The 25,361-nt window shown below is 44.0% G+C and overlaps 1 protein-coding gene across 1 annotated transcript in view; it reads left to right on the forward strand.

The window, feature by feature from the left end:
- The window catches only part of LAMB4 (laminin subunit beta 4), a 43,961-nt gene that overhangs the window by 14,348 nt on the left and 4,252 nt on the right, over positions 1-25,361 (forward strand). Inside the window, exons 13-29 of the mRNA XM_075428076.1 lie at positions 920-1,070; positions 2,011-2,142; positions 2,880-3,065; positions 4,253-4,374; positions 5,083-5,203; positions 6,184-6,361; positions 9,405-9,548; positions 9,774-10,005; positions 11,621-11,778; positions 13,359-13,583; positions 14,680-14,900; positions 16,115-16,211; positions 16,555-16,930; positions 17,287-17,447; positions 20,604-20,809; positions 21,695-21,892; positions 23,452-23,596. Of these exons, the coding sequence (XP_075284191.1) occupies positions 920-1,070; positions 2,011-2,142; positions 2,880-3,065; positions 4,253-4,374; positions 5,083-5,203; positions 6,184-6,361; positions 9,405-9,548; positions 9,774-10,005; positions 11,621-11,778; positions 13,359-13,583; positions 14,680-14,900; positions 16,115-16,211; positions 16,555-16,930; positions 17,287-17,447; positions 20,604-20,809; positions 21,695-21,892; positions 23,452-23,596 (3,053 nt within the window). The remainder of the gene's footprint in view (positions 1-919; positions 1,071-2,010; positions 2,143-2,879; positions 3,066-4,252; positions 4,375-5,082; positions 5,204-6,183; positions 6,362-9,404; positions 9,549-9,773; positions 10,006-11,620; positions 11,779-13,358; positions 13,584-14,679; positions 14,901-16,114; positions 16,212-16,554; positions 16,931-17,286; positions 17,448-20,603; positions 20,810-21,694; positions 21,893-23,451; positions 23,597-25,361) is intronic.

The following is a 25,361-nucleotide window of genomic DNA, read 5'->3' on the forward strand; positions in this document are numbered from 1 at the left end:
TAGACGTAATTTGATTACATACAAACGGTGTAAAGTCGTGTTGGGATCTTGGAAATTTATTTGTGATTTTAAAGGGGATTTACCTTTTTGCTTTGAAGCCAACTTTGAATAAGCTTGAGTCAAGATTGTTTAACATAAAATACAAACTGCATGGTTTCAGAGAACCAGAGGCCCTAATATTAATAGAAATTGCAAGTAAATTAGAGATCACGTTTTTAACTTAGCTTCATACATCTACTTTAAAAGCTAGAAAGATCTTAATTTTTTGTGTCATACTGGGTCCTATTCAAAATATATAATTTCAGAAGCAAGCTTGGTTTCAGTTGGGTTCATTCAGGAGTTTATTGGGTAGCAGTCTTCACTACTGCTGTTAGACTTCAGACACAGGAGCGCATAGGCTGGTGCCATAGAGCAGTTCCTTGTGAGAAGGTAAATCAAAGCTAGTAATTATCTGATGTGTTAAATAGGAGTGCAAGTATATGAAAATTACGATATCACATCAAACCAAAGGTCCTTCTGATCTCGTGTCCTGCCTCTAAAATTATGGGGGATGGATACGTAGGAATAGTGATAGATACAGTAATAGATACAGGAACAGAGACAAGAAATGGATACAGGAATAGATAGTAACAGATGCTCGGGAAACAAAATGATTTGTGCTTCAGGTGTGGAACAGATGGAGAAAGGACAAAGCATGTCACATCTCCTATGTGATGAAAAAGTATCATTGAATAAATCCAGCGTCGGAAGAAGGAAACAGAAGGGGTGGATGGTAGGAAAAAGTTTAACAGGGGAGGCAATCTGACAGTGGAAGAAATGAAGCAAAACTGAAACAAGGGTGGCGCTGAGCCACTCTCCAGCTGGGAGGACCCAGCCATGCCACACTGTGACGTCCTCCCTTTACCAACTCTTACCCTAGGTGCTCACCGAAGGACGGTCAGTGCAAGTGTCTTCCCAACATCGTGAGCCGCCAGTGCAACGAGCCAGCCCCAGGCTACTTCTTTCTACCCCTGGATTATTATATTTATGAAGCTGAACATGCAAAGCCCCTTTCTGGCTCTGCACCCTTGGTACGTAGGTGGCTTTTTAGGTGTCATACTGAGAGGGTATCTACACAGTGGTGTTATAGGAGCCGAGCCTGAGGAGAGGAGCCCTCACTCGGGGAGCAGCCAGAGCGGCTCTTTGGCAGGAGGATACAAGGCAAGTCCCTTGGCCGTCCTCAGTTCAGCCTCATTTTTCATGGGCATGACTATCCCATAACGGTGGCTGTTACCAAGCAGCAGTCGCTGCAGCATGGTGTGACCTGCAAAGCTGTGCTTGCTGCTCCTCAAGTGCAGGCTGGTCTAGCATAATTTAGAGAAATTAATTTAATTATTTAAATTAGAGGAAAGTGTTTGAGTTGCCAACAGCTATCACGAACTGTGATATTTCTGGGAATCTCTGACAGGGGAAGAATCAAATTCCTCTCTGCTCCGTTGGACTCATTCCTGCTGCCTTATATAATGGCACTGATTGTAGCTCAATTTCCTCAAGAATTTGGCATCCATCTGTAATTTTTTTAGAAAAGTTAATTTTTATGGGTTTTTTTTCCCCTCAACATGGGGGTGGTTGCTCCCCATGCAGAGTACAAGTCTGGAATGTATCCTTTCCACTGCCTGTTTTTTACTAACATTTCTTCTCCAATGTGTTGTCCAGAAGCTATAGAGAAGGAATAATAAAAAAAATGTTTATTTGCAGGTCACATCCACAAATATTTAGCTGTAATCACAACCAGTAATCATCCTACAGTCCAATAATTAAATGGAAAACAGATGTCTGGGACATAGCTTATGAGACGAAGTGCAAGTTCATTTTAAGGGAGTGAGGGAAAAGGGTTTCCAGCAGCTGCTGAGCCATAGTTTCACCCAGCAAAGAATAAAGCTTGTTTTGAGAATGTGGATTTTCATTTAGCTGCTCACATACACTTCAAAATTGTTGAGACAGTGCTGCCCCTCTCTCATTACTTCATAGGTTAAACCAAGCACTCTTCCAAGGTGTGACACCTACTTCCAGAAGCAAGGCTATGAGTTCACAATTGAAAATGGAAAGATTGTGTTGAACAGGAGCAAGAAACGAAGTGTAAGAAAATCTGGACTGGAACGGGTAAATTGGTGCTTAAATAGTTGCTTAAAATTACACCAAACACTAAAACTTTATTTTGCAACAGAGGGCAAGGAAATGTCTGAGTATGTGGGATTTGCAGACCTAGACGTTACAATCCTTACACAAATGAAATCGGTTTTTTTGGTACACAGTTGAGCTGGACGTTTTATAATTCACATCAACATGTTTGCTCTGCTATGTCCAGTGCCATTGTAGGCTCAGGTTCAATGGATTGTTTAGGAGGGAAGAGCCCCGATGAAAGGTGAAATCCTTTTTTTTTGTTTTGCTTGCAAGATATTTCTGTTTAAGTGTACCTAGACTTTAACATGGTACCTACTGTATTTACTACTGCAGCTTTCCATTGTAAGTATTGATATTTATTTATTCAGCTTATAATGGAAAGTCCAGCCATGTATGAAATCAAGCTTAATCTGTTTAAGATTTACAATGTGAATGCCTGGAGATGCCAGATACGCAGATATGGATGGATTATTCTAGTCCTTCTTGTTGCTGTTGTTGCAAAGCTAGAGGAAGCCTTTCCTTATATGTGACCCTAAACATCCTTCATCTGGGTGAGTTCTTAGAGTGTCAACTGAAAGCTTGTTCAGAAAATGATGCTGGCTGATGGCTGCAAGAAGTAAATAACATGGCAAAAATACTTCCTTTCTTTTTCTGAGGTGTTTTTTTTTTTCAATTTGATGCTGTCTGTTTTTGAAAATGTCAATATGTGTTTGCAGGGTGTGATGCAATTTGGGCAGGACTCAGCTGTGGTGGTGGTTTTCAGGCAGCCCAGCGCTGGCCGGTCTGTCACATGGACGGGACCCGGCTTCGCCCGTGTTCCCAGCGGAGCTGGGCTGAGGTTCATGATCAACAACATTCCCTTTGCTATGGACTTTGATATCATGATTCGTTATGAGCCTGAGGTACTTGTGACGTCTTGTGTGTCTTGTGACGTTGTGATAGATGCAGGGTTTATGTTGTCAGTAATAGCATGCAGCATCTTGTCCCACTCTTTATATTTAAAATTTAAATTGTTTGCCTTTTCATCCTTACCAACCAAGTAACATGCCCTCCTCTGATCCTCTTAAGCCTTTCCACTCAAATCCGAAAAGTCAGCACTACCAGTGTTTCCTAAGCATCAGCCAAGATTTCATCTTCTGGAGTTCCTCTTTTATTACATTTGCTTGGACTGGACTTCACAAATCAGACACGTGCAAAATGCAGCTCTTTTTAGATGAGCATCCTGTATTTCTAGCTGGGATTTTCTGGGCAGAAAAATGTGCACAGGCGTAAGTGATCTGAGTAGATATTTATCCAGGGCTTTTGCAGACATCCAGCTTCCCAGTGGCTCCAGCCGGGCTCTGAGATATGTGAAAATTGTAGGAAAACAGCCAAAATCTTATTTTTTGCTGGGACAAAATTTCTCAATGATGAAGACATGTCTAGGACAATCTGTTAACCCAAATTTGTTTAAACCCAAGTTCATACTCATGTCTTCAAAAACACAGGCGAGTGTTTTGTTGGTACTAGTATTTGTACATGCCTTGCTCTTCAGCTTTGCAGCTCCCTGGGACAATCCCACCACTTGAGATCCTCCTCCTGTCTATTGTATTCGGTTCTCTTACTGTCATTCCGAGGCAAACAACACTCCCAGTGTCTTAAAATGTGAGAACAATTTTACAGTGGGCTGGTTTGATGTAGCCTTTTTCCTTCTAAGGATTAGATTAAACAGTTGAATCTTAAAGACTTTTGTTGCAAAGTCTTTTATGTTTGCTATTCCTTATTACATGTGAGAGGAGGCAGATAATGAAGGATATCTCCAGGACAATGCTGTGCTAAGAAAGGAAACAACTCCAATGACTTCAACAGAGCTGTTTCCATTTACACCGGCTGAGGTCCCATTTCCATCTCTGCTCTTCAATTAGCCATTGCAAATACAATGCATTTTTCACAAATAACGTTATTTTTTCAGTCCTGTAAAGAAAAAAGAGAAAATCTGTTTTGTCACTGCAGTGTGCAATTGTTCAGATGACTTTCATTAACCCTGACAAAGAGAAAATGGGTTTTTCAGGTATGAAAAATGACCATAGTTTTTGTCCTTTGTTTATAGTCCTTGGAAGACTGGCTAGCAAGTGTTGCTGTCCAGCCCACTGGTATTTTGTCAAGTCAACGCTGCAAAAGCAAGGGCCTTTCACAGGAGCCACATGTGTTGCCTCTCCCAGCTACAAAGAGGTCTGACTATTCCTGTCCTTTCGCCTGTAGATTTTCTGTGTACAAATCTTTTACTGAAGCACTGCAGGGCGATAGATGTGTGGGAAAGTGGGAATATTAGAAACACATGTGTGGCCTTTCCTGTTGCTGTCACACCACAATACCACATAGGCTCTAAGGAAGAGTCTGATGCTCTCATCCTCAGCCTGGCAAAGGTTTGCCCAAGCTGGGAGAGCAGCCTGAGACCCTGCTGGGGTTAGTTGTAGCTTTGGCTAAGGTCCAGCTGTAGCTATTTTAGTATGGAAAGGAAATATTGACTTAAAGTCACTGTCCTAGCCTATTTTCAAAACAAGTTTTTCAGCTTGGACCTATGGAAAGAATAGAGAGGAGCCAAGAGGACGAGACCAAAATCTTCATCAAACAGGGACAGGAAAAGACAAATATGAACAGTGAGCTGCAAACTCCTTTGCTTGAAGTAGTAAAACCTGCCATTTTCAGTTTAATCTCACCAGGTTTAAACTGCACTTGGTGACTCACCCAGGCAGAAGCCACGCAGCTTTCCCAAAGCCCACAAGCAGTGGGGCTGGTCCTGCTCCCCGCAGCAGCAGGGCTTGCTGGGGGCTGCTGGCACTAGGATGCAGGCACAGGGGGGAGGGAGGGCTCACAGTATCCCCCAGACTTGCCTTGTCCCAGTCCTGGCTACAGCTGTGCTTTATTTCTGCTAAACAGGATTGCACTTCTGCAAACTCCAGTCTGTCTGGAGCCGGGAACGGAATATTCTGTGGATGTGTATTTTGCTCAGGCCTCTGCCTCTGATCCAAAGGTGAAATCGTTCATCTTGATTGACTCAGTGAGTAGTTCTGTCACTATTCCCTGGAAGCTGTATTTATACCAGTGTGATTTTTTTTTTTACACAGACTTACTCAAAATAATTTTAAATCATTTACAGTGTGTTTTAATAGAAATTGAGGGAAATGTGCTTCTGCTTTCCTCTGTTGTCACTGTGGCGCATGGTTTTGTATGGAGAGACAGGATTGTATCCATTTTAATTTTCATGGAGCAATACAATAATAGCTCATCAAGTCATACCTGTTGCATATGTTTATAGTCAGAGTATGTACCTCCATCTGTTGTTCATTTATTGTAAGCACACTCCACATATGCTGACAAGATGCTGTGGTTCAGGATATAAATTCGTTCAGTTCTTTATCAGTTAGATTTTTTAAAAATCTCTGTAATTTGTCTGAATCTAATTTTAAAAATCATGGATATATTTAAAGTTGCCTTTGGAAAAGTAAAATTAGTTCTGTACTTTCCCAGGAATGGCGTGCAGACATTTCCCAAGTTTCCACCAAGTCACGAACTGGGTGTTAGTTTTGGGTCCCTCTCTTCAGAAAAATATTTTTAAGCCCATTGCTCTAATTGCTTCTGTAGAACTGGACTTAACAAGGGCTGGCTGTACTTGGACATAGAACCTTCAGCTGATTTTTCTCTGTCTCGGTAATACAAGTAAAAATGTTGGCCAGATACCACTTTTGGAGTCATCAGCATGGCACCTCTTGGAAGCAAAACCAGTTCTGAGTATATGTCTGAGGTCTTATTATAATCTGACTTTTTTTATACAGTCTCTTTTATTTGAAGAACTAGGGGAATGTCTAGACCTTCAGAGTAAATGTGAATTTAGATGACTGAGAAGCACAACAGCAGATTTGGAAACGTGGTGCTCCAGGCCTCTGTCCTTGCAATGCAGAGCACAGTAGAGAATGTGGGAAATTCTGGTTTTCAGTATATCTCATACAAAATATTTTCTTTTCCCTCTTAATGCCAAAGCTTGGACTTATTCCCAGAATTGGCTCCGTGGAGAACTTATGCAGTGAAAAGGATTTAGAAGAGTACCAGAAGTATCACTGTATTGAAATTGCATCAGAAGTTGGACCTCATGTCCTGCCCGAAGCGTGCACACGGCTCATAGTGAGCATGTCAGCCCGTATTCACAACGGCGCCGTCGGTAAGGAGCAACCTGCACAGGCAGCTCTTTTGGACAGTTACTGGTTTTCCCTTGAGTTGATAGATATACAATCCTACAATCATAGAATGCTTTGGGTTGGAAGGGCCTTTAGAGGTCATCTAGTCCAACCCCCCTGTAGTGAGCAGGGACGTCTTCGACTAGACCACGTTGCTCAGAGCACCAAACATCCCTTGAATGTTTCCAGGGATGGGGCCTCCACTACTTTTCTGGGCAACCAGTGTTTTACCACCCTCATTGTAAAAAATTTCTTCCTTATATCCAGTCTACATCCACCCTCCTTCAGTTTAAAACTATTACTCCTTGTCCTACCGCTACAGGCCCTGTTAAAAAGCCTGTCCCTATCTTTATTATAAACCCACTTTAAGTACTGGAAGGCCACAATAAGGTCTCCCTGGAGCCTTCTCTTCTCCAGGCTGAACAGCCCCAGCTCTCTCAGCCTTTCCTCATAGGAGAAGTGTTCCAGCCCTCTGATCATTTTTGTGGCCTCCTCTGGCCCCACTCCAACAGGTCCATGTCTGTCCTGTGCTAAGGGCTCCAGAGCTGGATGCAGGACTCCCAGTGGGATCTCACCAGAGCGGAGCAGAGGGGCGGAATCGCCTCCCTCGCCCTGCTGGCAATGCTGCTGGGGGATGCGGCTCAGGGTGTGGTTGGCCTTCTGGGCTGCAGATTGTTGGCTCATGTCCAGCTTTTCATCCACCAGCACCCCACAGTCCTTCTCAGCAGGGCTGCTCTCAGTCCCTTCATCCCCCAGCCTGTATTGATACCGAGGATTGCCCCAACCCAGGTGCAGGACCCTTCACTTGGCCTTGTTGAACCTATGAGATTCACACAGGATGACTTCTCAAGCTTGTCCAGGTCTCTGTATGACATCCCATCCTGGTGTGTCAACTGCACCACTCAGCTTGGTGTCATCTACAAACTTCCTGAGGGTGCACTCAGTCTTGCTATCTGTTTCATTGATGAAAATATTAGACAGTACTGGTCCCAGTACGGACCCCTGAGGGACACCACTTGTCACCGATCTCCATTTGGACATCGAGCTGTTGACCACTACGCTCTGGATGCAACCATCCAACCAATTCCTCGTCCACCAAAGAGTCTACCCATCAAATCTGTATTTAGAGAGAAGGGTGTTGTGGGGGACCATGTCAAACGCTTTACAGAAGCCCAGATAGATGACATCCATTCCTTTTCCCTTGTCCACTAATACAGTCACTCCGTCATAGAAGGCCACTAGGTTGGTCAGGCAGGACTTGACCTTGGTAAAGCCATGCTGGGTGTCTTGAATCACTGTCCTGTCCTCCATGTGCCTTAGCATAGCTTCGAGGAGGATCTGTTCCATGATCTTCCCAGGCACAGAGGTGAGGCTGACACGTCAGTAGTTCCCAGGGTCCTCCTTTCTATGCTTTTTAAAAATGGGCTCAATATTTCCCTTCCTGCAGTCACCAGGGACTTCACCTGACTACCATGACTTCTCAAATATCATGGGGAGTGTCTTGGCAACTACATCAGGCAGTTCCCTCAGGACTCTGGGATGCATCTCATCAGGTCCCATAGACTTCTGTATGTTCAGGTTCCTCAGGTGGTCACAAACTTGGCCTTCCCTTAAAGTGGGAGAGGCTTTACCCCCCGGCCCCCATCTTGCAGTCCAACAACTGGGGAGGGGTGTTCTGCTAAGAAGGTGACACGGCCAGCAGCCCAGATGAAGAGGCTCTGCACGAACACACACACTCTGTTCATGGTGGCGTAGGTAAGTGAAGCCACTCAGCATGTGGTATGTATGGACATGCAGGTTATATCCCGCTGAACCCTGAGTGTGCTGCAAACACCTTTTGGCAGCATGGCTCTTGGAGTCCATCATGTCTGATGAGCTTCACGGAGCAGCGTGACAGGGACCATGGCAGTGCTTGTGTGTTTTCTGAAGAGCATTTCAATCAGATGCAGCTTCACCAGATGGCCAAAGCCTAACTTTCGTACTTTTCTGGCTGCTGTAAAATCACAGAGGAGTTTTTAAGCCATCTCCCTGGATGCTGTAGGCCAGCTGGATGCCCTGGTAGGACTCCAGGCATGATGACACCCAAGCTGATGTGCTGGAAGAGATTCACCAAGAAAACTTTGGTGGTGTCCCAGCAAGAAGGCAGTAGCAGGTGGGGGTTGAAGCCCCAGGCAGTCTCCTGGACCCATCGCGGAAAGGGCAGCTGGGCTCAGTGGCTCAGGAGACTTCTCTGGTGCTGGGCCCAGAGAAATGGAGCTTATCTGCACTTCCAGTAACAGGAGAGGCCTTTCTGGACAACTTTGGTGGCCAGCTCCTCTCAGGGAGCCTTGCCTCTGATAGACCTCATGGCATCTGCTTGTTTTGGGTTATTTATAGAAGGACCAATGCCTCACTCACACATCATGTGATGTGGTCATGGCTATGCAGCCACAGACCCCCCTTGCTTAAGTTTGGACTGTGCTGACTCCCTGTTAGCCTGATTCCCATAGTGATGGGATTCTCCCAATGAAACATGGCACTTTGGTGTTCTAGCGCTGGCATCTGAGCATCCTGGACAAACATCCTCTGTGAGTTAGCAGACCAGCTTCATTCAGCAAGGCAGTCCAAGGTGTCCAGAACACAGTAAACAATACACGGGTGCAGGCTGTCTAAGTACTGTTTGCAGATTATGTCCAGTGCTGCAGCTAGACATTGATTTGCACCAAACCCTTCTAGATTTCAGGATATCTCCATTTTGGATCTACATTTTGCGATGCCCTCTTCTGTCCTATCCCAAATATGTGCTGAAGGCAGTGCCCTGAGTGTGGCAGCTTCAACACTGAGACTTGTGCTCATGCCTGATACGCCATCACCGTCAATGCTACAGCATCAAATAATCCAAGCCATGGCCATCAGTGGTTACTGAAGCACTGATGAGAATAATCGAGCTCTTTCTGTCCTGTTTTTAAGTGTAAAACCTGCAAGTTTGCTAGAGTAGCCAAACTCCTTTATAACCAAACTTGTTTTGATTTTCTTTCCCCTTGGCAGCATGTAAATGCAATCCCCAAGGGTCGCTGAACACCAGCTGCAGTAAACTGGGGGGCCAGTGTCAGTGCAAAGCCAACGTCGTGGGACGCTGCTGTGACTCCTGCTCTGCAGGCAGCTACGGCTTCGGCTTCCGTGGCTGCTACCGTGAGTACTTGGCAGCCAGCACCAGTACCAGTATCTGGCTCTTCATGCGTACCCCAACTTTTTAGGGCTTTGAATCCGTGATTATGTGTGAAGCAATGCAAAATATGTTTCCACAAATAACGAATTTTCCATCGCCACTGCTCGTACTGCCTTTGAGCAGTGTCAGCGATGAGCGGGGTTGGTGGGAATACATTCAGGACACAGCTTTGCTTTCGGTTTTTCCAGCATGCGAGTGCCACCCGCAAGGCTCGCTGAGCACGCTGTGCGACCAGGTGACGGGGCAGTGCTCCTGCCGCCGGGAGGTGGACGGTCAGCACTGCAGCCGATGTCTGCCTGGCTATTTTGGGTTTCCCCACTGCCGTCCTTGCCCATGTAGCGGCTACACAGAACTTTGCGACCCGGTGACCGGAGTGTGCCTGAACTGCCGCGGGTTTACGACTGGAAGCCACTGCGAAAGGTAAGTTGATGGACAGCACTGCAAAGTTCACCCAAACACTGGTGCTCCCTGAAATGCGTGTGTCACTGGGAGCCCATCTACATCCCCATGAATGCATCAGTGACCTTAAATGGAAACACATACCTAAACCCAGAATAAAACTGGGCCTAGCTGCTGAATGGCAGGTATCTATTTGTTTGGCAAATGCCTGTGGGAATGTGCATGTAGTGCCTGTGGGAGGGCTGCGGGCACAGCATGCACACAGCATTGCCCTGGGCTCCCTGCAAGAAGGCATTTGAGACACGGGTGCCATGACACCATGTGCTTGGAGACACGTGCAAAGCACTGCATATGAGATACACTGACTCCTGCCAGCTTTTAAGTTGCCAAGAGGCTAAGCTTGTGCTGAATGCTCAGTTTAATACCTGCAATTATCTCTGAGGAGCTTAAATAAACATGTCCTGTTTCCTGGTTCATATTATTTCCATATGACCAGCAAATGACTTTTCCCACATGTTCCAGCTCCGTTCAAAACAATGCTCCTCTTTTTCATTCTATACACTGGCAGCAGTCTCAGAGTTCAGCAGGGACATCAGAATTATATTCATTAGCTGTTTAGTTTAGTTTGGCAGGATTGTACCTTGTCGTTCACTTTTAAGAGGATTTCCTTGTGAAACCTATTGAGATTTTCTTGCAGTGCTTTTGGACAATACAGCCTTTGGCTATTGTGCTTGTAGGTGGCAAATAATAGGTTAAAAATGGGAGGCTGAAATACTTGCTGCCCTGTGCCTCTGCAGGAGCTCCAGACCCCAGGACGAGGATAATCGAATAGCCAAGACTTCTAGCCTGGCTTGTATACTTATAGAGAATTGTGTTCCCGTTAGCCATAGCAAAGCAGATCAAAGACTGAGGATGCTTCAGAAGCTGCTGTGCTGCCACAGCTGCGGGGCCACAGAGGGGACGGGACGCGAAGGAGGCGGTGGCAGGCAGGGTGACGGGGGTGGCCGAGCCCCAAAGGAGCACCTAAAGCCCCCTGCCTGTCTGGGTAAGAGCACGGCCACCACTGCCTCGAAACAGCCGTCAGCCCGGGTTTGCAGAACATGTCAGGCAGAGCATGGCTGGTTTCAATGCATATGCTGCATCTAAAATACACACTGTTCTCTGAGTGCTCTGAATTAATCATTGCTTTTTTGCCCGTGCCGGGACTTTCTAATGTCATGCCAACCACTCCTTGTGTGTGTGTATGGAAATAGATGAATATATGTGGTGGTAGGTGAATATACAGAATTTTTACATGGCAGCTTTTAGCTGTCTGTGCAGAACATGTGTGATATGTCATATGTATATATTATCATTTAGATTAAAACTGTTCCAGAGTAGGTGAAAGTTTTCAGAAATATTCCTTGAAATTTTAACATATTTTTTTTACCTTTTGCTCCAGATTTTGGGAATTCAGCTCTGATTTTCCATTTTAGAACACCTTTGAAGCTGGGTATATGTGTACCAATTAATGGGGATAGTATTACAATGACCTGGAAAGTTAAATTAATTATGCAGACATATATATAGATTCCCCTGCAGGGACTGAAAGGAGCACTTCACAATTTCTGCTGCTTTGCGTTGACTGCTTTGACAGGTGCGTGGATGGCTATTATGGAAACCCTCTGAACGGAGAACCCTGCCGCCCATGCATGTGCCCAGGGGCACCTGCAAGCAACAGGTATTTTGCACGTTCCTGTTACCAGGACTCCCAGTCTTCACAACTAGTCTGCAATTGTCTCGAGGGATATTCAGGTACGAAGCAAAACAAGGACTGGTTTTGATTCTATTAAAATTAATGTAAGAGAGAAAAATGACCATCCTCTGCCCATCCTCTGTTCAGAAGTGATAACTGAGGTAATGGTAATAAAATCGATAAAATTTACTGAAATTAGGTGGGGAAGTCCTGACTGAGAAGAGTGGGAATTGTGCAATTAATTTTTGAAAAAGGGATTCACCTTTGTGAATACAGTGAAGCCGCTGATTAATCTGATGGCACTCTGTGGAAAACTCCTCCTTTCCAGGGGCACTGCATTAACCTGGTGGGGAGAGGCAGGGAGAGTTGCAGTTGCTCACTACCTCTGAAAAACAAGCGTTGGAAGACCAATTTGGAAAGAACAGGGCATCAAAAAGAGCTGATAAGATTTCCTAATCAGAGAAAGTCTGTCGTATAGAAGAATCTTGCTTTGACGTTAGGCGCGTGACTGTTTCACTGCTCAAATGGTCACTTTAGCAATGAGGTTTCCATTCTCAGCTGTCTCAAATGCAGATATTTTTGCAGCAAACTGATGCCTTGCTTCCTAAGATCCCATTGACTTAGCTTGAATTTCTGAAGGGAAAACTGAAGGTATTTCCCTCTCCCTGGGTGTTAGAAAGACCTACAGTGATGGAAGCAAGCCCTAATGGGAAACACTGCCAAAAACTAAATCAATACTGCCATCTTTACTTAGGCCAGTTTCCCTTGTAAGTCAAGTGTAGTTTTGCCTGAGTAATTGCTGTAGGGCCAAAATGATGCTTGCTGGTACTGCCCCAGGGGACTTCTGTCCTCACAAACCACCGCAGTCGTCAGTTCTGGACATTCTTCCTCCTGCTCCTTTCAAGACCAGAGGCTCTTGGTCACCTCTGTGGCACCGGGCTCACTTCCTCAGAGACTGTGAAAAGCTCTGGTCCTGAGGACCATGGCTAAAGAGCAGAGTCCTTGGTTCAGAATGAACCAGTGGATGAGGTCCCAGCAATGCCAGCCTGCCCAAAAAGGCTTCTGAGATGCAGAGAGGTAGCACCCCAATCGGGGCAGGCATTGGGATGGTGTGCAGAAGTAATTGCAGTGCCAGCAAGCAAGTACAGAGCGTCCCAGAGCTTGTCTGACCTCCTGGGGATCCTCCACTGGGTTACGGAAAGGAAGGCAGGTCTGCCGGGCTCCGGGTTGCTCTGCGAAAGTGGACCCCCCACCTTCCTGTGCTGCTGTCATGGTGAAATCCCCAGGGAAAATCCTGCAAATATGGCCAACCCTGACTACTGCCACTGAAAGGACTTTGCTGGAAAAAGATATTTGGAGGTGTTGTGTGAGGGGGCACCTATTCACTCCTGCTGAAAGGACTTCCTTGGTAAAAATTACTTGGAAGGAGGAGAGTGCGTTGCCATTAGATTTCAGTGTGGGAGATGTAATTTAAACTGATCATAGGATTAAAGGGCAACAGTCTCAAACAGCTGGACATTTTCCACTGAAAATGTGCGTTTCTACAGACAGTCTGAATCTTTTAACAGTATTACTGGAACTTACATTTTTCACTGAAATTCCCATAAGCCAGCAAATATTTTTACCTTCCTCTCCACAGGCAATCGCTGTGACGAGTGTCTTAGTGGGTTTTACAAAAACCCAGGCAGCCCCGGGCTTGACTGTGTGCCATGTCCCTGCAATCACAACATTGATGTGACAGACCCAGAGTCCTGTAACAGGGTCACTGGGGAATGCACCAAGTGTTTACACAACACCCACGGAGCAAACTGCCAGTTCTGCAAACCAGGGTATTTTGGCTCAGCTCTCAATCAAAACTGTCGAAGTAAGTAAGCAACAGCACTGCAACTCCGTATTACTACCAACAAAAGTTTTAAAGAAATTAGGCTGTAGGGAGAGGCTAGCTCTTGGAGGGACAGTAAAACTAAAGCACATCAATAGAGCAAAATATGAGAGTACCAAATATATTTCTATCCAGTGATACAAATAACTGTTAATATGGCATCTATTAAATTCTTCGTCATCCAAGTCTCACTAAATCTCATACTGAATATCCCTCATAGGAAATACTCATTTATGAAACAAAATCAATACTCTGTGTTAGAAAAGTGAATGTGCATTCAGGCCATTCAGGAAGGAATCAAAAGTAAAGGAATCAAAGATAGTTGTTTATCCATGTTGCTGGCTGATGCCAACTAAGCAATGCTCAGTTAACCAGATGATCCCTTGCTGATCTCCCTCCTTTACCAGTGGTTTTCATTAAGTGGCTAGAATGAGATTGTTCAGGCATTTTAATAGACTCCATGTGGATGCTGTCAATAACTCAGCATTTTTAACAGAAAGGTGGGAGGGTAGGAAAAAGCAAGGCATAAGTTTCTTTGCAACGTTTCTCAAAGACTGTTTTCACCAATGTGTCCGATTGAGGGTCTTATTTCTACAGGCCGTACAATTATAAGTATTTTCAAGAAACTTTTTTTCTGGCAAGCTCAAAAATACAGTTCAAGCCCGTTCCTTGTTCAGTCCTGGAAGATGTGCTTTAGAAGTGATTAAGCAAGAACTTTTGGCTCCTCACGAGAAAGGCTTCTTATCTTACTTGGCTTACTGGGGTTTCCCACGCTGGGTAGTGCCTACTGTAAATCAGCTTCTCCTCACCCAGCATATTTAACATTTCATTCTAAGAAGATTCAAAATTCACTATGCCTTCATTTTTTATGCCTGTATTAAAAGTACTGAACGTTCCCAGTAAGTTTGCTCAAAGCGATACGTAAGCTGTTATAGCAAGATAGGTAATCTGTAGAGGATTAAAAATGGGTTCAAGATTAGTAGCAGTAAACCTACAGCATGGGTTTTATATACAGTTCTGATTGTCCATCGATTGCCTATATTATTGTCTCCTGTAGTAACTGTCCTTCTTTTTCCAGGGTGCATGTGCAATCCGGCAGGCGTTGGCCGTGCCGTGTGCCCGGGGGGGGACGCAGCCTGTCTGTGTGACCCAGCCACGGGGACTTGCCCGTGCCTGCCCAACGTGGTGGGCACGACTTGCGACCAGTGCGCCTCTGGCTACTGGGACCTGGCTAGTGGAAAAGGATGTCAGATCTGCGACTGTGATTCAAAAAACTCCCAAAGTACCCAGTGCAACCAGGCAAGAAAATTACTCTGCTTCCGGGAACGGGGGGGTGCTGTTTTGGCATGGCACCGTGGGGGCCCTCTTATGAATGAGGATAGTTTTTTTGTTGTGCTCCCTGAAAGCAAGAAGTCTTTGGAAGTTTGCAGTTGGTGCGATAACGCTTTGAGTCATTATGTCAAACGTGCTGTTCTAATAACGTGGCTCTGCTTGTAAGCAATTTCTCTTTGCATATGTGTTTCCTCATCAAGTGGATCTTAGAAATAGTTTGTAAGAAAATGTCACATAGGGGAAAACTGCCTTGTAAGTATGCGTATAGGGAAGCAGGAAGTCCAGGCTTGGACCCAAGACTCTTAGGAGTATTTTTTAAGTGTTTATTTTTGTAATGTAGTAGCTGTGGCTGTTATATTAATCATGCCTCATCTGTCAGACCTTTTCTCGTCTTTAATTCCTGTGCCCTTTTTAGGGCTAAAACGTGGAAAAAAATAAAACAGCGCTTCAGAATAGAGAGGCGAAATTGTGGTCCCATGGAGTCAGCAGCAAATTTGCTACTGAATTCAGAGCACCAGGAGCATATCCCAAGCACTTACTGATGTGCTTTAACATTTTCTTTTCAATATGCTTTCTGTTTATTCCAGTTTATTTAGTGGATTTATTATTTTTCCTAGGAAAGGTAGCTCTTAACCTCAAAGAAATACTACTGCTTTTCTGAGCTGTGCTAGTTATCAGAGCTGTAATTCCCTGCAGTTTAATTTAATATCTGAATTCCAAAATAAATTTTCTAGGGCAATGTGCATAATGTATCCTCAAGGTGTTCAGTTATAGTTAATACATCATGTAGTTAAGAGCTGAAATGTGAAGACTAGTGCTTTGCTCCAGCAAAAATAAGAAATTAATCTGTTTTGAAAAGGAGAAGAATCCTGTCTCAAATCATAGTCAGAGGATGAGTTCTCAAAGATTATTTGTAGACTGGAACATACAAACTTTTCACATTAGTAAAGTCGAGTCACCTCTCAAAGACCATTTTTTTTCACAACCTTCAGAAGGAAGATGGGAAAGATGGGCCAATACTATATAAACCATGGTGTTCAAAGACCATGTGCAAGCACTGTCACTGCAGTCCCTGTGTGGCTGTGTGACTTGTCACAGGGAGAAAAAGAAACCCAGTAAATAATGTATATCCAGATGCACGACTCTGTGGGCAGTTGTTTAATCCTGAACTGTCTTTACAGCTTACAGGCCAGTGTCCATGTAAGCTAGGTTATAGCGGAAGACGTTGCGATGAATGTGAGGAAAATTACTTTGGCAATCCCCAGACACATTGCATTTGTAAGTATTACTCGGTGGGGACAATTGGATTAGAAACTACCTCAGCAGAAACATTTGCTCTCTACAGGGGAGATGGAACATACATCTAAGGAAACAGGCTTTCATACATTTGTGTATACAAGATGGATAAAATTGTTTATATTATCTATATATAATATAAATATGGTTACGATGGGACCATGTAAGTTAGAGCTGAAGAAGAGCCATTAGCCAGGCAGTCCACTTTGCTCGACTCAAACACCAGTGTGTTTTGTTGTCTTGAAATGCACAATTGTACCTTTTGCATGTGTTAATCCCATGAAAAAGGAACAACTGGATGTAACTTGCTGTCCCTTTCTTGCAGCGTGTGAGTGTAACCCAGAGGGAACCAGCCAGCCCAAGTGTGACAAAGCCACCGGCGCATGTAACTGCCGCCCTGGCATCGTTGGCCGGTTCTGCGACAAGTGCAGCCGCGGCTTTGAGAAAGACTTTCCCTCTTGCCATCAGTGTCATCTTTGTTTCGATCAGTGGGACACTGAAATTACTGTCCTTGCTCAGACTGTTCAGGGATTAATGAGGTTTGCTGCAAATCTTGAAGATAGAGGAGGACAAATTCCCAGCTGTGACATGCGCTTCAAAGCCTTTGAAGATGCCATTTCTGAAGTTGAAAGAATTTTGAGACATCCTGTTCTTTCATTGGAGGCCCTCTCAGGCATTGAGGATTTTCAGGGCTATGTTCAGTAAGGGCTGGGCTGTTCCTGAAAAAATCCCTGGGCTGAGAAAGCAGTCTTCCCCCGGGCTCCACCAGCAAGCCCTACACGTCTGATCAGCACACAGATGCTGAACTGCTAAGTCACTGTTTTCAATAGATCTGTGAAAAAAATAATCCTTAGATGTATTATCTGTCCCCCACAGGCATATATTGAAATGCTGGAACTTTCCAGTTCATCCTACAGATTTTCTAAATAAGCCATTAGAAATAAATGTTTATGCTCGCTTAGAAATGTATCTCTTGTCCTCTAAAATACTGTGTTTCTCATTTCTAGTTTAAGAACAATCCAGTCTGACTTGTGCATAACTGGCATTTCCCTTTCAGACAAAAAGTTGCACAAATGGATCCCCTTCACAGCATGCTGTATGAGTTTCCTGACCTTAACAAGAACATAGAAGACATTGGGGAAGAAGCTGACCTAGTGTATGAAATTCTACAACAGAAAATACATCTGCATCAAAGTTTTCATTACTTGAATCTCAAAGGTAAGGCAGCCAGCAATTAATTGAAATAGGTGAATGTTTTCCATGACATTTTAGAATGTTTTTCTCACCATCAAACCATACAACATTTCAAAGATCCCTAGATTTTAGCTTGTAATGGTAGCGTAAAAATGTAAATACTAGCAACATTTTATACTGACTTTCCAAACTCCCTTTTACCTTAAAATGCCAGCATTTCTAGCATACTAAATTTCAGATGCATGTGCCAGAGTGACATCCGTCAGAAGTCTCATGAATCCCGATGTTTACATCAGGATTTGAAAGCCTCCCAGTTTCACAGTACAGACTCACAGATCATACAGTAGAACAGCAATGGATTTTTTTCCCACTTCTGACTCCTCTTGCTCTTAGCAATACTTAAAGAATGTTGTACCGCAGTGGTTTGTTTAATTAAAGCAGAGAGTCATAGGGCAACTTCTTAGTGTTCCCATGGGAAAATACATGACTTCACGTGGTAAGGAACTAGCTCTCCATCATCAAAAAATGTGAAGTCAGAACTGAGTTCCTTGGCATTTTTGAAACAATTACACCATCTGTGCTTGAGCTAATTATAGCCTCCACTGGCTGCTAATAGCAGTAATGACAATGTCACAGACTGGTTTCTGGAGAAAAATGGGGACCTATCATTCGAGGATCTTGAACAGATGCTAGATCATCCACAGTGGCAGAAGACTGTCAGCAGTATACGCCCCAAAGAGGCAGCTGCCAAGATATGAACCCCTAGAAGACAAGGTGTGCACTGCAGAAGACACAAGCTACAGGCAATGCACTCCCGTTTACAGTTCCTCTGTGTTTCGTTCAGGCGAGAAAAAGATTGGCCTAGACAAGATTGAAAAAAAAGAAAGAAAAGTCAACAGAATACAAAGCTGAGGGAAAGGAAGAGGGGAAAAGAGGGATTAATTGAGATTTAGGGCTCCCCTGCCCTGTTCTACTTGGCGATGCCCCCAGGGCCAGCTCTTCCGCTCAGGTCCCCGAGCGAGTGGTCAGCACAGCTCTCCCAGGCTCCGCTTCCCAATTCAACTGAGTCTTGTGCAGACTCTGAGAAAGGCAGGAAAGCAAAGAAACAGTAAATCCCAGGGAGGTCAGTGGATGCACAGCTGAAGCATCCGTGGTGCTGTCTGGTCACGTTCCAAACCCGCTTCGTCTTTTGGTCTCGGTAGATGGATAAACAGACCTATAAAAAGCACACGAGGGTGTGGGGAGGGGAAGACCTTGAGTTTAAGCTGAACTTCTGGTCTGGGCCACAAATATTCATTGGTCTCACTACTAAGCATCTAACAGCACAGAAATAACATTTTGCTCAAGATAACCAGCTTCTCTGATATCTGAGCGAAAGCCTGGCTCCATCACCCCATCTTCCTTTCAGGACCAGCAGCACATCCTAGGTATGGCTCTGTCTGCTTTTTCCTCTCTCTTTCTTGCTGGCCCAAGCAAGTGGGGTAAAGCAGGATACGGCCACGGACCCATCTGGGGCACATTTGGCACTAGTGTTCTAGACACACATGGGGAATGGGCTCCTACCTACCTCTTGTTGCAGAGATTCAAGTGAAGAAGAGTTCAGGACTCGGAGACTTCCTCACAGGCTTACATTCATCTGTCTGACCTGGAAACATCGATATCTAATGCTGAATTAAAATCACTAGAAAAAACAAGACACAAGTGTCCTTAAAAGAATGTTTCCAGTTTATGATATCTCATTAAATTACGGCTTTCCAGCCTTGGCCTCTGGCTTTGCAGCCTCTGTGGTATGGTAATGCAATGAGTACAGCTTCCTAGGCTGTAAATCAAGCCTGTGCTAAGACGCTGCGTTTAACGTAAAGGAACTTGGAAGCTCTACAGCTCCATCACAAACCAAGCGTGAAAAATGCATTTGGGCCACTTAATGGAGAGCTGAACCACTGTAAAATATTCCTGCGATGGAATTGTTGCACAGAAAACAGTCTCTGCCTTAGTTATGGAGTTAGAGCAGCCTCTTGCCAGGTATTTTGTATTAGGGGCTAACTTTAAACTGTACATTGTTTCCAAGAGTTACAAGATAAAATAAATAGCCCTGGTTCCACATGATAACTAAACATTGCTCAGCTTCAGTCAAAGCAAGGCCAAGGGCTTTAGGGCCTGATTGAAAGGACACAGGACTTGACGAGTGCCTTGTCATTGACTTCAACCAGTTACTGAGTCGGTTACCAGCACAAAGAGGGATGTTAATCAATGACCCCTAATTCTTTTTCACTGCTGACACATTAGTTCTGGCTCATTGCACATGCTTCTGCCCATGGATCTGGGGATAACTTTGGGTTCTCTGGAGATCTGGGAAGCTTCAACATCAGCGGCTTTAAATTATGTGTTTTGCAAAAGTCCTGAGTCCTTTCCTTAGGCTATTAATCTGAAAAAAATGTAATATTCTCCAACCCTTTTGAGTCTGCTGAAGGGAAAGCTTACGCTAAGCAAACAAGAAAGACTCCTGCTGGAAAGTATTTTTTGCCTGGCCTACAGGCTTATCATGGAAATGCTTTTTTTTTTTTCAATGCATCCACTCTGAAATTGGATTTTCCAGAGCCAAAGAAAACTCATAAATTCCCATTTGTAATCTAAATTTTGACCTCAGTTCAGCAGACCATTTAAATTTTGGGTGCTATGCTGAACAGACCGGACAAATGCTTTCCCAACTCACAGTCAGAAAGCTGATAATTTCATAGGTTTTAGAACTGGCATAAACAGTTCTCTTGCTGAAACTTCAAAACAGCACAAATGACGGGAGCTTTACTGCATAAGCTACTGATGAATGCAGATCAGTAGCAGTTTGTGTCAGTAATGGGGTCCACTTCATATTTTTGTATCTTCCATTGGCTTCTCATACACCTTGGACTCTGAAGAATGACATGGGATCCACTATATATACATCTATTTTAGGAGGTGTTGTAAGTATCAATAACTACTCCTGTTTGGCAGTTGGCTGAGTAAAGGAGTAAAAAGCTTGACTGAGGAAATGAAAGCTCCCTCCTTGCTGTCCCAAATCAAACACCAGTGACAACAAACTGAATCACCTGTCACTCACCATTTGTCCAGAATTCAAGTAAATACATGAATTAAATGCAACCAAAATGCAGTTGGTACTAAACCCTATTTCTCTTGCTACAGAGGCCATCAGCAATATTAGGAAACACTTTGAAGTATCATTGCTGGCAGAACAGAAGACCAGTGGGACAATCCCTACTGTAAGATACTCAGAGTACACCAGGAGCCACGCACTCGCTATGTTGGGCCATCAGGCCTTGAAAGCAAGCAATGTGCTGGAACAGCTTGAGATGATCAAGAGCCCCGACATCCAAAACCTGAATGTAAAGGTAGGCACTGTGAATTTTGAGTGGGAGCTAAACAAAAATTTCTTTTTTTATGCTGCTAGTAGGCTTTCTTTTAAAAGGGTGCTTGCATGCGTTTTTAAATCTGGAAAAGGACATTTCCCTGGCACAGACATGCAGTCACGTCAGAAACAGCTGCATTTCTCAGCTGCGGTTACTACCACCCTTTTGGAAGCCATTACTCCCAGGACAGACCCAGCACAAGGAACTGTTTAAGCAGTATCTAGTCTCAAGAGGATGTCAGTGTAAATTCAGAAAGATTAACCCCAAACTCCTCCATCAGCAACTTAAACTAAGCAGAGCAACTTTGCCCTGGAGTGGGTGGGGAGTGCTCACACATCCTTTGCATCACCCATGGGAGAGGAAGAGATTTCTGTCCTTCTGAGGGGCTGCAATGAATGCCTGATAGCACCTGCAGCCCGCCCTGCCAGATCTGGAAGAGATCATCCATCTAGGTCTTTAGTCTCAATATTTGTGTCAAACTATATGGAGGGCTACACCATTGTACCATGTTGTGTGAGAGGTGATCTGGATGCTTTAGAAGAAGCCATTGACCCATGGCCTGGATATGGCCAGGGGACAGTTTCAGCCTTTTGGCCACAAAGGAATGAAGCAAGGGTCTTAGTGCAACACATGGAGCCCAACAAATGGCTCCTGCAAGGATGCTCAGAGCCTTGGGCTGTCGTTGCATCCTTCAGAGGGACCTGTAAGTGACAGCAACACCCATCTTTGGAGAGACCAGGCCACTGTCTCTTCAGGAAAATCCCATGCTATGTTCAAAGTTCATATGATGTCAAACATCTTCCTTCCCCCATCAGTGTACCTCTGGCCCCCAGAGAAGTCCTGATATAAGCATCTTCCTTATTGCAGATCTGTGGTGTGCCAGGAGATCAGCCCTGTGTCACAGCAGCCTGTGTGGGAGCTTTGTGCCAGGACAGTCATGGGCAGTGCGGTGGCCCAAACTGCAGCGGAGCTCTTCCTCTCTCCATTGACGCCTTCAGGAGAGCTAAGGAGACTGCTGTGTTGCTAAATAACTTGACTACTCAGCTACGGGAACCTGAGAATCAGGTGCGGTATATCAAACCTACATTTGTTCAGTGAATGGAGGATGAGATTTGGGAGGTCATAAATCTACAAAAACTCACCTGTTCTTTGGAAAAAGAGCAGTGACATATTGATGGATCCTGTCTCAATATCATAGACCTATCATGGTTCAGTACTGGGAGAAACAGATGCCAGTCCCACCAAGAGACTGTGGCTCTAGCTATGCCTTCCCCTTCCTCACAGGTGCCAAGATCTCATGGGTCATGGTGCCCTGTGCCTATGGAAGTTGGTGGCATCAGGCTAGTATTGTCTATATTTTTATTGGGAAAGAGTCAAATGGCAACATTTGTCAGTAGCCTGAGTATGGCCGATGCTTATCGCAATGGGATTACTGCTGTGAGTAGCATTAAGCTCTATTGATACAACTTCGTATTACTCTTATGTTTGCCATTATGGAATTTTTGCAGATAATTTCAAGACAAAGCTTTTCTGCCCCCAGTGATGTTTAGAAGGGCATCAAGTCGTCGGCTGTACAGTAGTAGTGAAAAATAACTCAAGCAATGTGTGGCCAATGCAACATGTGCCAAGGAAACAAAACCAGACAAATCCCAAAACACCAGTAAAGACAGTTTTTTCCTATTAGCAATCAGAGATGATGCCTGTTACAGGCAAAACACATTTTCCAACAGAAATGTCATTCTGCTGTGGCTTTGTTCTGTCCCTGCAGGGTGCCTGGGCATCCATTTCTTCTTTTTAAAATGCACGCGACACTCTCCGTCACAGCTAACGGGTTTAGAAATGAGAGAAATGAGCAATCAGGGCACATGCCTGGGGCCCTGGGACACAGAGAGCAGCAGCAAAAGGCATTTGCCGAGGACATTGCCCTTGGCGCTCGCGAGCCTCAGGCAGCTCCCTGATAATATGAGCGAAGTATTTCAAGATGTTTCAGAAGTAAAAACATCACCATTTTTCTTGTTGCATGGGGAAACAGCGAATCTCTTCCCTCCGCAGAGCGCAGAGGCAGTACTTGTGCATTTCCTTAAGGCACAGCATAGCCCCCAGCAAAGCAAAATACTGTTGGAATTCAATGATTAACCTAAAGCTGTCATTTAAAGTATCAAGAATACTAATTTAATGGCAAAATGTAACTTTTAAAGACAAGCCTTAAACTCTACCTTCCTTATTTGTGTCCTCTTAAGTGTATTTTTAACAGCAAGTCCAATGCGAAAAGGCAAATTAAATTACGTTTCTTTAATGTACTGAATCTAATCACTGACATGCTGCAGCACTGCAATAGAAAATAAGTCAGCACCTTCTTTTAAAAACAGAAGGGGCTGTGGTTTAGCAATGGTTGCAGAGAGAAAAAAAATGCTTGATTTAGGCTTTCTCTGAGGCCAGATGAAGGCCATGATGTAGCAATTTCTGGAGTTCACCAAAGGGGTCTCCTACAACTTTGCAAAGCCATGTCAAGTGATTCCGGCTGAGCAGTGGATCAAAATTATTTTTGTGTCAGAGCTCAACTTGCCAAGCAATGATAGATAACCTCCAGAAAATGGCACTGCTATTTCTAATAATATTTCCAGGTTGAAAGCATTAGAAAAATGGCAGAAGACAGCAAACTGAAAGGCTCACAATTTAATGGACAGCTGGACAGGGCTAAGCATCAAGCTGAAGTTGATGGAGAGATCGCGAAGGATTTCATCCAAAAAGTGAAAGACTTCTTGTTAGGTAAATATGCAAAGTTCTTTCTGACTAATTTTTAATATATATTCCAATATAATATAGCATAATAGACAGCCAGAAAATGATTTAGCTGTATACACATGAGATTTATTGTCTACCTCCTGATCTGTACAATCTTTTTCAATCTCTTTTCTAGTGCTTCTTTCTCCCAGGTGACAATACTTTATATTAATTTTCCAATAGATCTGTTATGTTCTGATCATCATCTTTTATTGATGTGCTTAATTTGAAGCATGTGAGTAATTTCCTCAGCTCCTGGTTTATCTGAGTAAAGGACTGCTAAGATAATTTCATATAATATATAATGACCAGGCATGTCCAATTCGTGCTCAAATTTTAATCCACCCCCTTCTTCCAGGCCCACAAATAGAGGCTCTCTGTAGGGAGCGTGGGAATTAGGACACATACCGCTGCATTGCCTCCGTAAAGCTGTAACTCGAGGAATCAAAGGATTCTGGTAGAACTTCACAACTCTCATAGAAAAATAACAAACCCACTACATATAGCCTAAAACTTTTTCCACCCTTGCAACTGCAGAAAAATGCTGTAAGAAACAGATGCTAAGTTTTTTTACCAGATGCACATCAAAGGAGTTCAAATGTGGTAGGATTTTTTTAATCTCTGGAGTGTAGCTGATCTCATAAGTTTCTAAGGATTGCGTGTTGGCAGCCCTTTGCCATTCATACCTCTACATCCAAATGGGAGCGAGGACTTCCTTTGTCCAGGAACATTTAAGTTATATTATTGAACTGGAAGAAAAACTCCATTTAAGTCCTTAAGATTCTCAGATTTTTATTTGATAGCAATTGAAAATTCCACCTTTGGCTCTTTTTTTATATTTCTTAGTAGGCACACAGTATTTACTAACAGTTATAAAAGCATTTTTTCATTAATTTTTGTTTTGTAAATTGAAGTTTAAGAACAGTAAGAGCTGAGATGATGCATACAGTTACATTAAAGCTGTGGTACTCTACGTTCACGTGAATGGTAATTTTAGATGAATGTATTTCTACAGAAAATAGCTCTCAGGAACGCACTACTGTTTGCATAGTAAATGTCTTCTGTTTAATTCTTGGTGAGTTACTTTGGAGCATTAGCACAAACATTTAATATATTTCAATTGTTTTATCACCCAAGGTCTTGCCTATAAAGGGAAGCGAGCAGAAAACAGAAGTGATGATGAGACTTCACAAGGCATTGACTAACTCTGTGTGCCTGTGCCTCTTAGCACAGAACTGGGACGAGCTCATTTGTAAGGGGAATTGTCAAAATACATTTTTTCTACTGTAAATTCCGGTCCTATCTGAGTCTGACCCAAGTTCCCTCTGTAGCTTAGCCTTTCTCATTAGGCAGCGAAGGAACCACTTTCTCAATATTTTGGCAACTCCAGGGAAGGGATTACACCCACTGGCCAGCTTGGAAAGCTCCATTCACACCCCAGTCTCTCCAGTACCTCTTTGATCTGGGGGCCAAGGGAGAAATGGGTCTGACACATCTAGCTGTGCCGTGCACTGATTTAAAACCTTCTGCAGGCTCAGTTCTACATCAGAATTTTAATAACCCAGTTCAAAGTGGGTTCAAATCCTCATTTCAGCCAGTTCTGACAACACTAACGGCAGTACCTGGAAGCATAATGTGAAATTGAAAAATGTTGGAGATAATTCTCTTACCCCCTTGCTGTGCCTCTCAGCTTTATTCTCCCACATAACTCAAAGGGTAAGCAGCCTTCCTTCCGGAAGGAAGGAGCTGT

This window comes from Opisthocomus hoazin, chromosome 8, assembly GCF_030867145.1.
Source record: "Opisthocomus hoazin isolate bOpiHoa1 chromosome 8, bOpiHoa1.hap1, whole genome shotgun sequence".
NCBI classification, from domain to species: Eukaryota; Metazoa; Chordata; class Aves; order Opisthocomiformes; family Opisthocomidae; genus Opisthocomus; species Opisthocomus hoazin.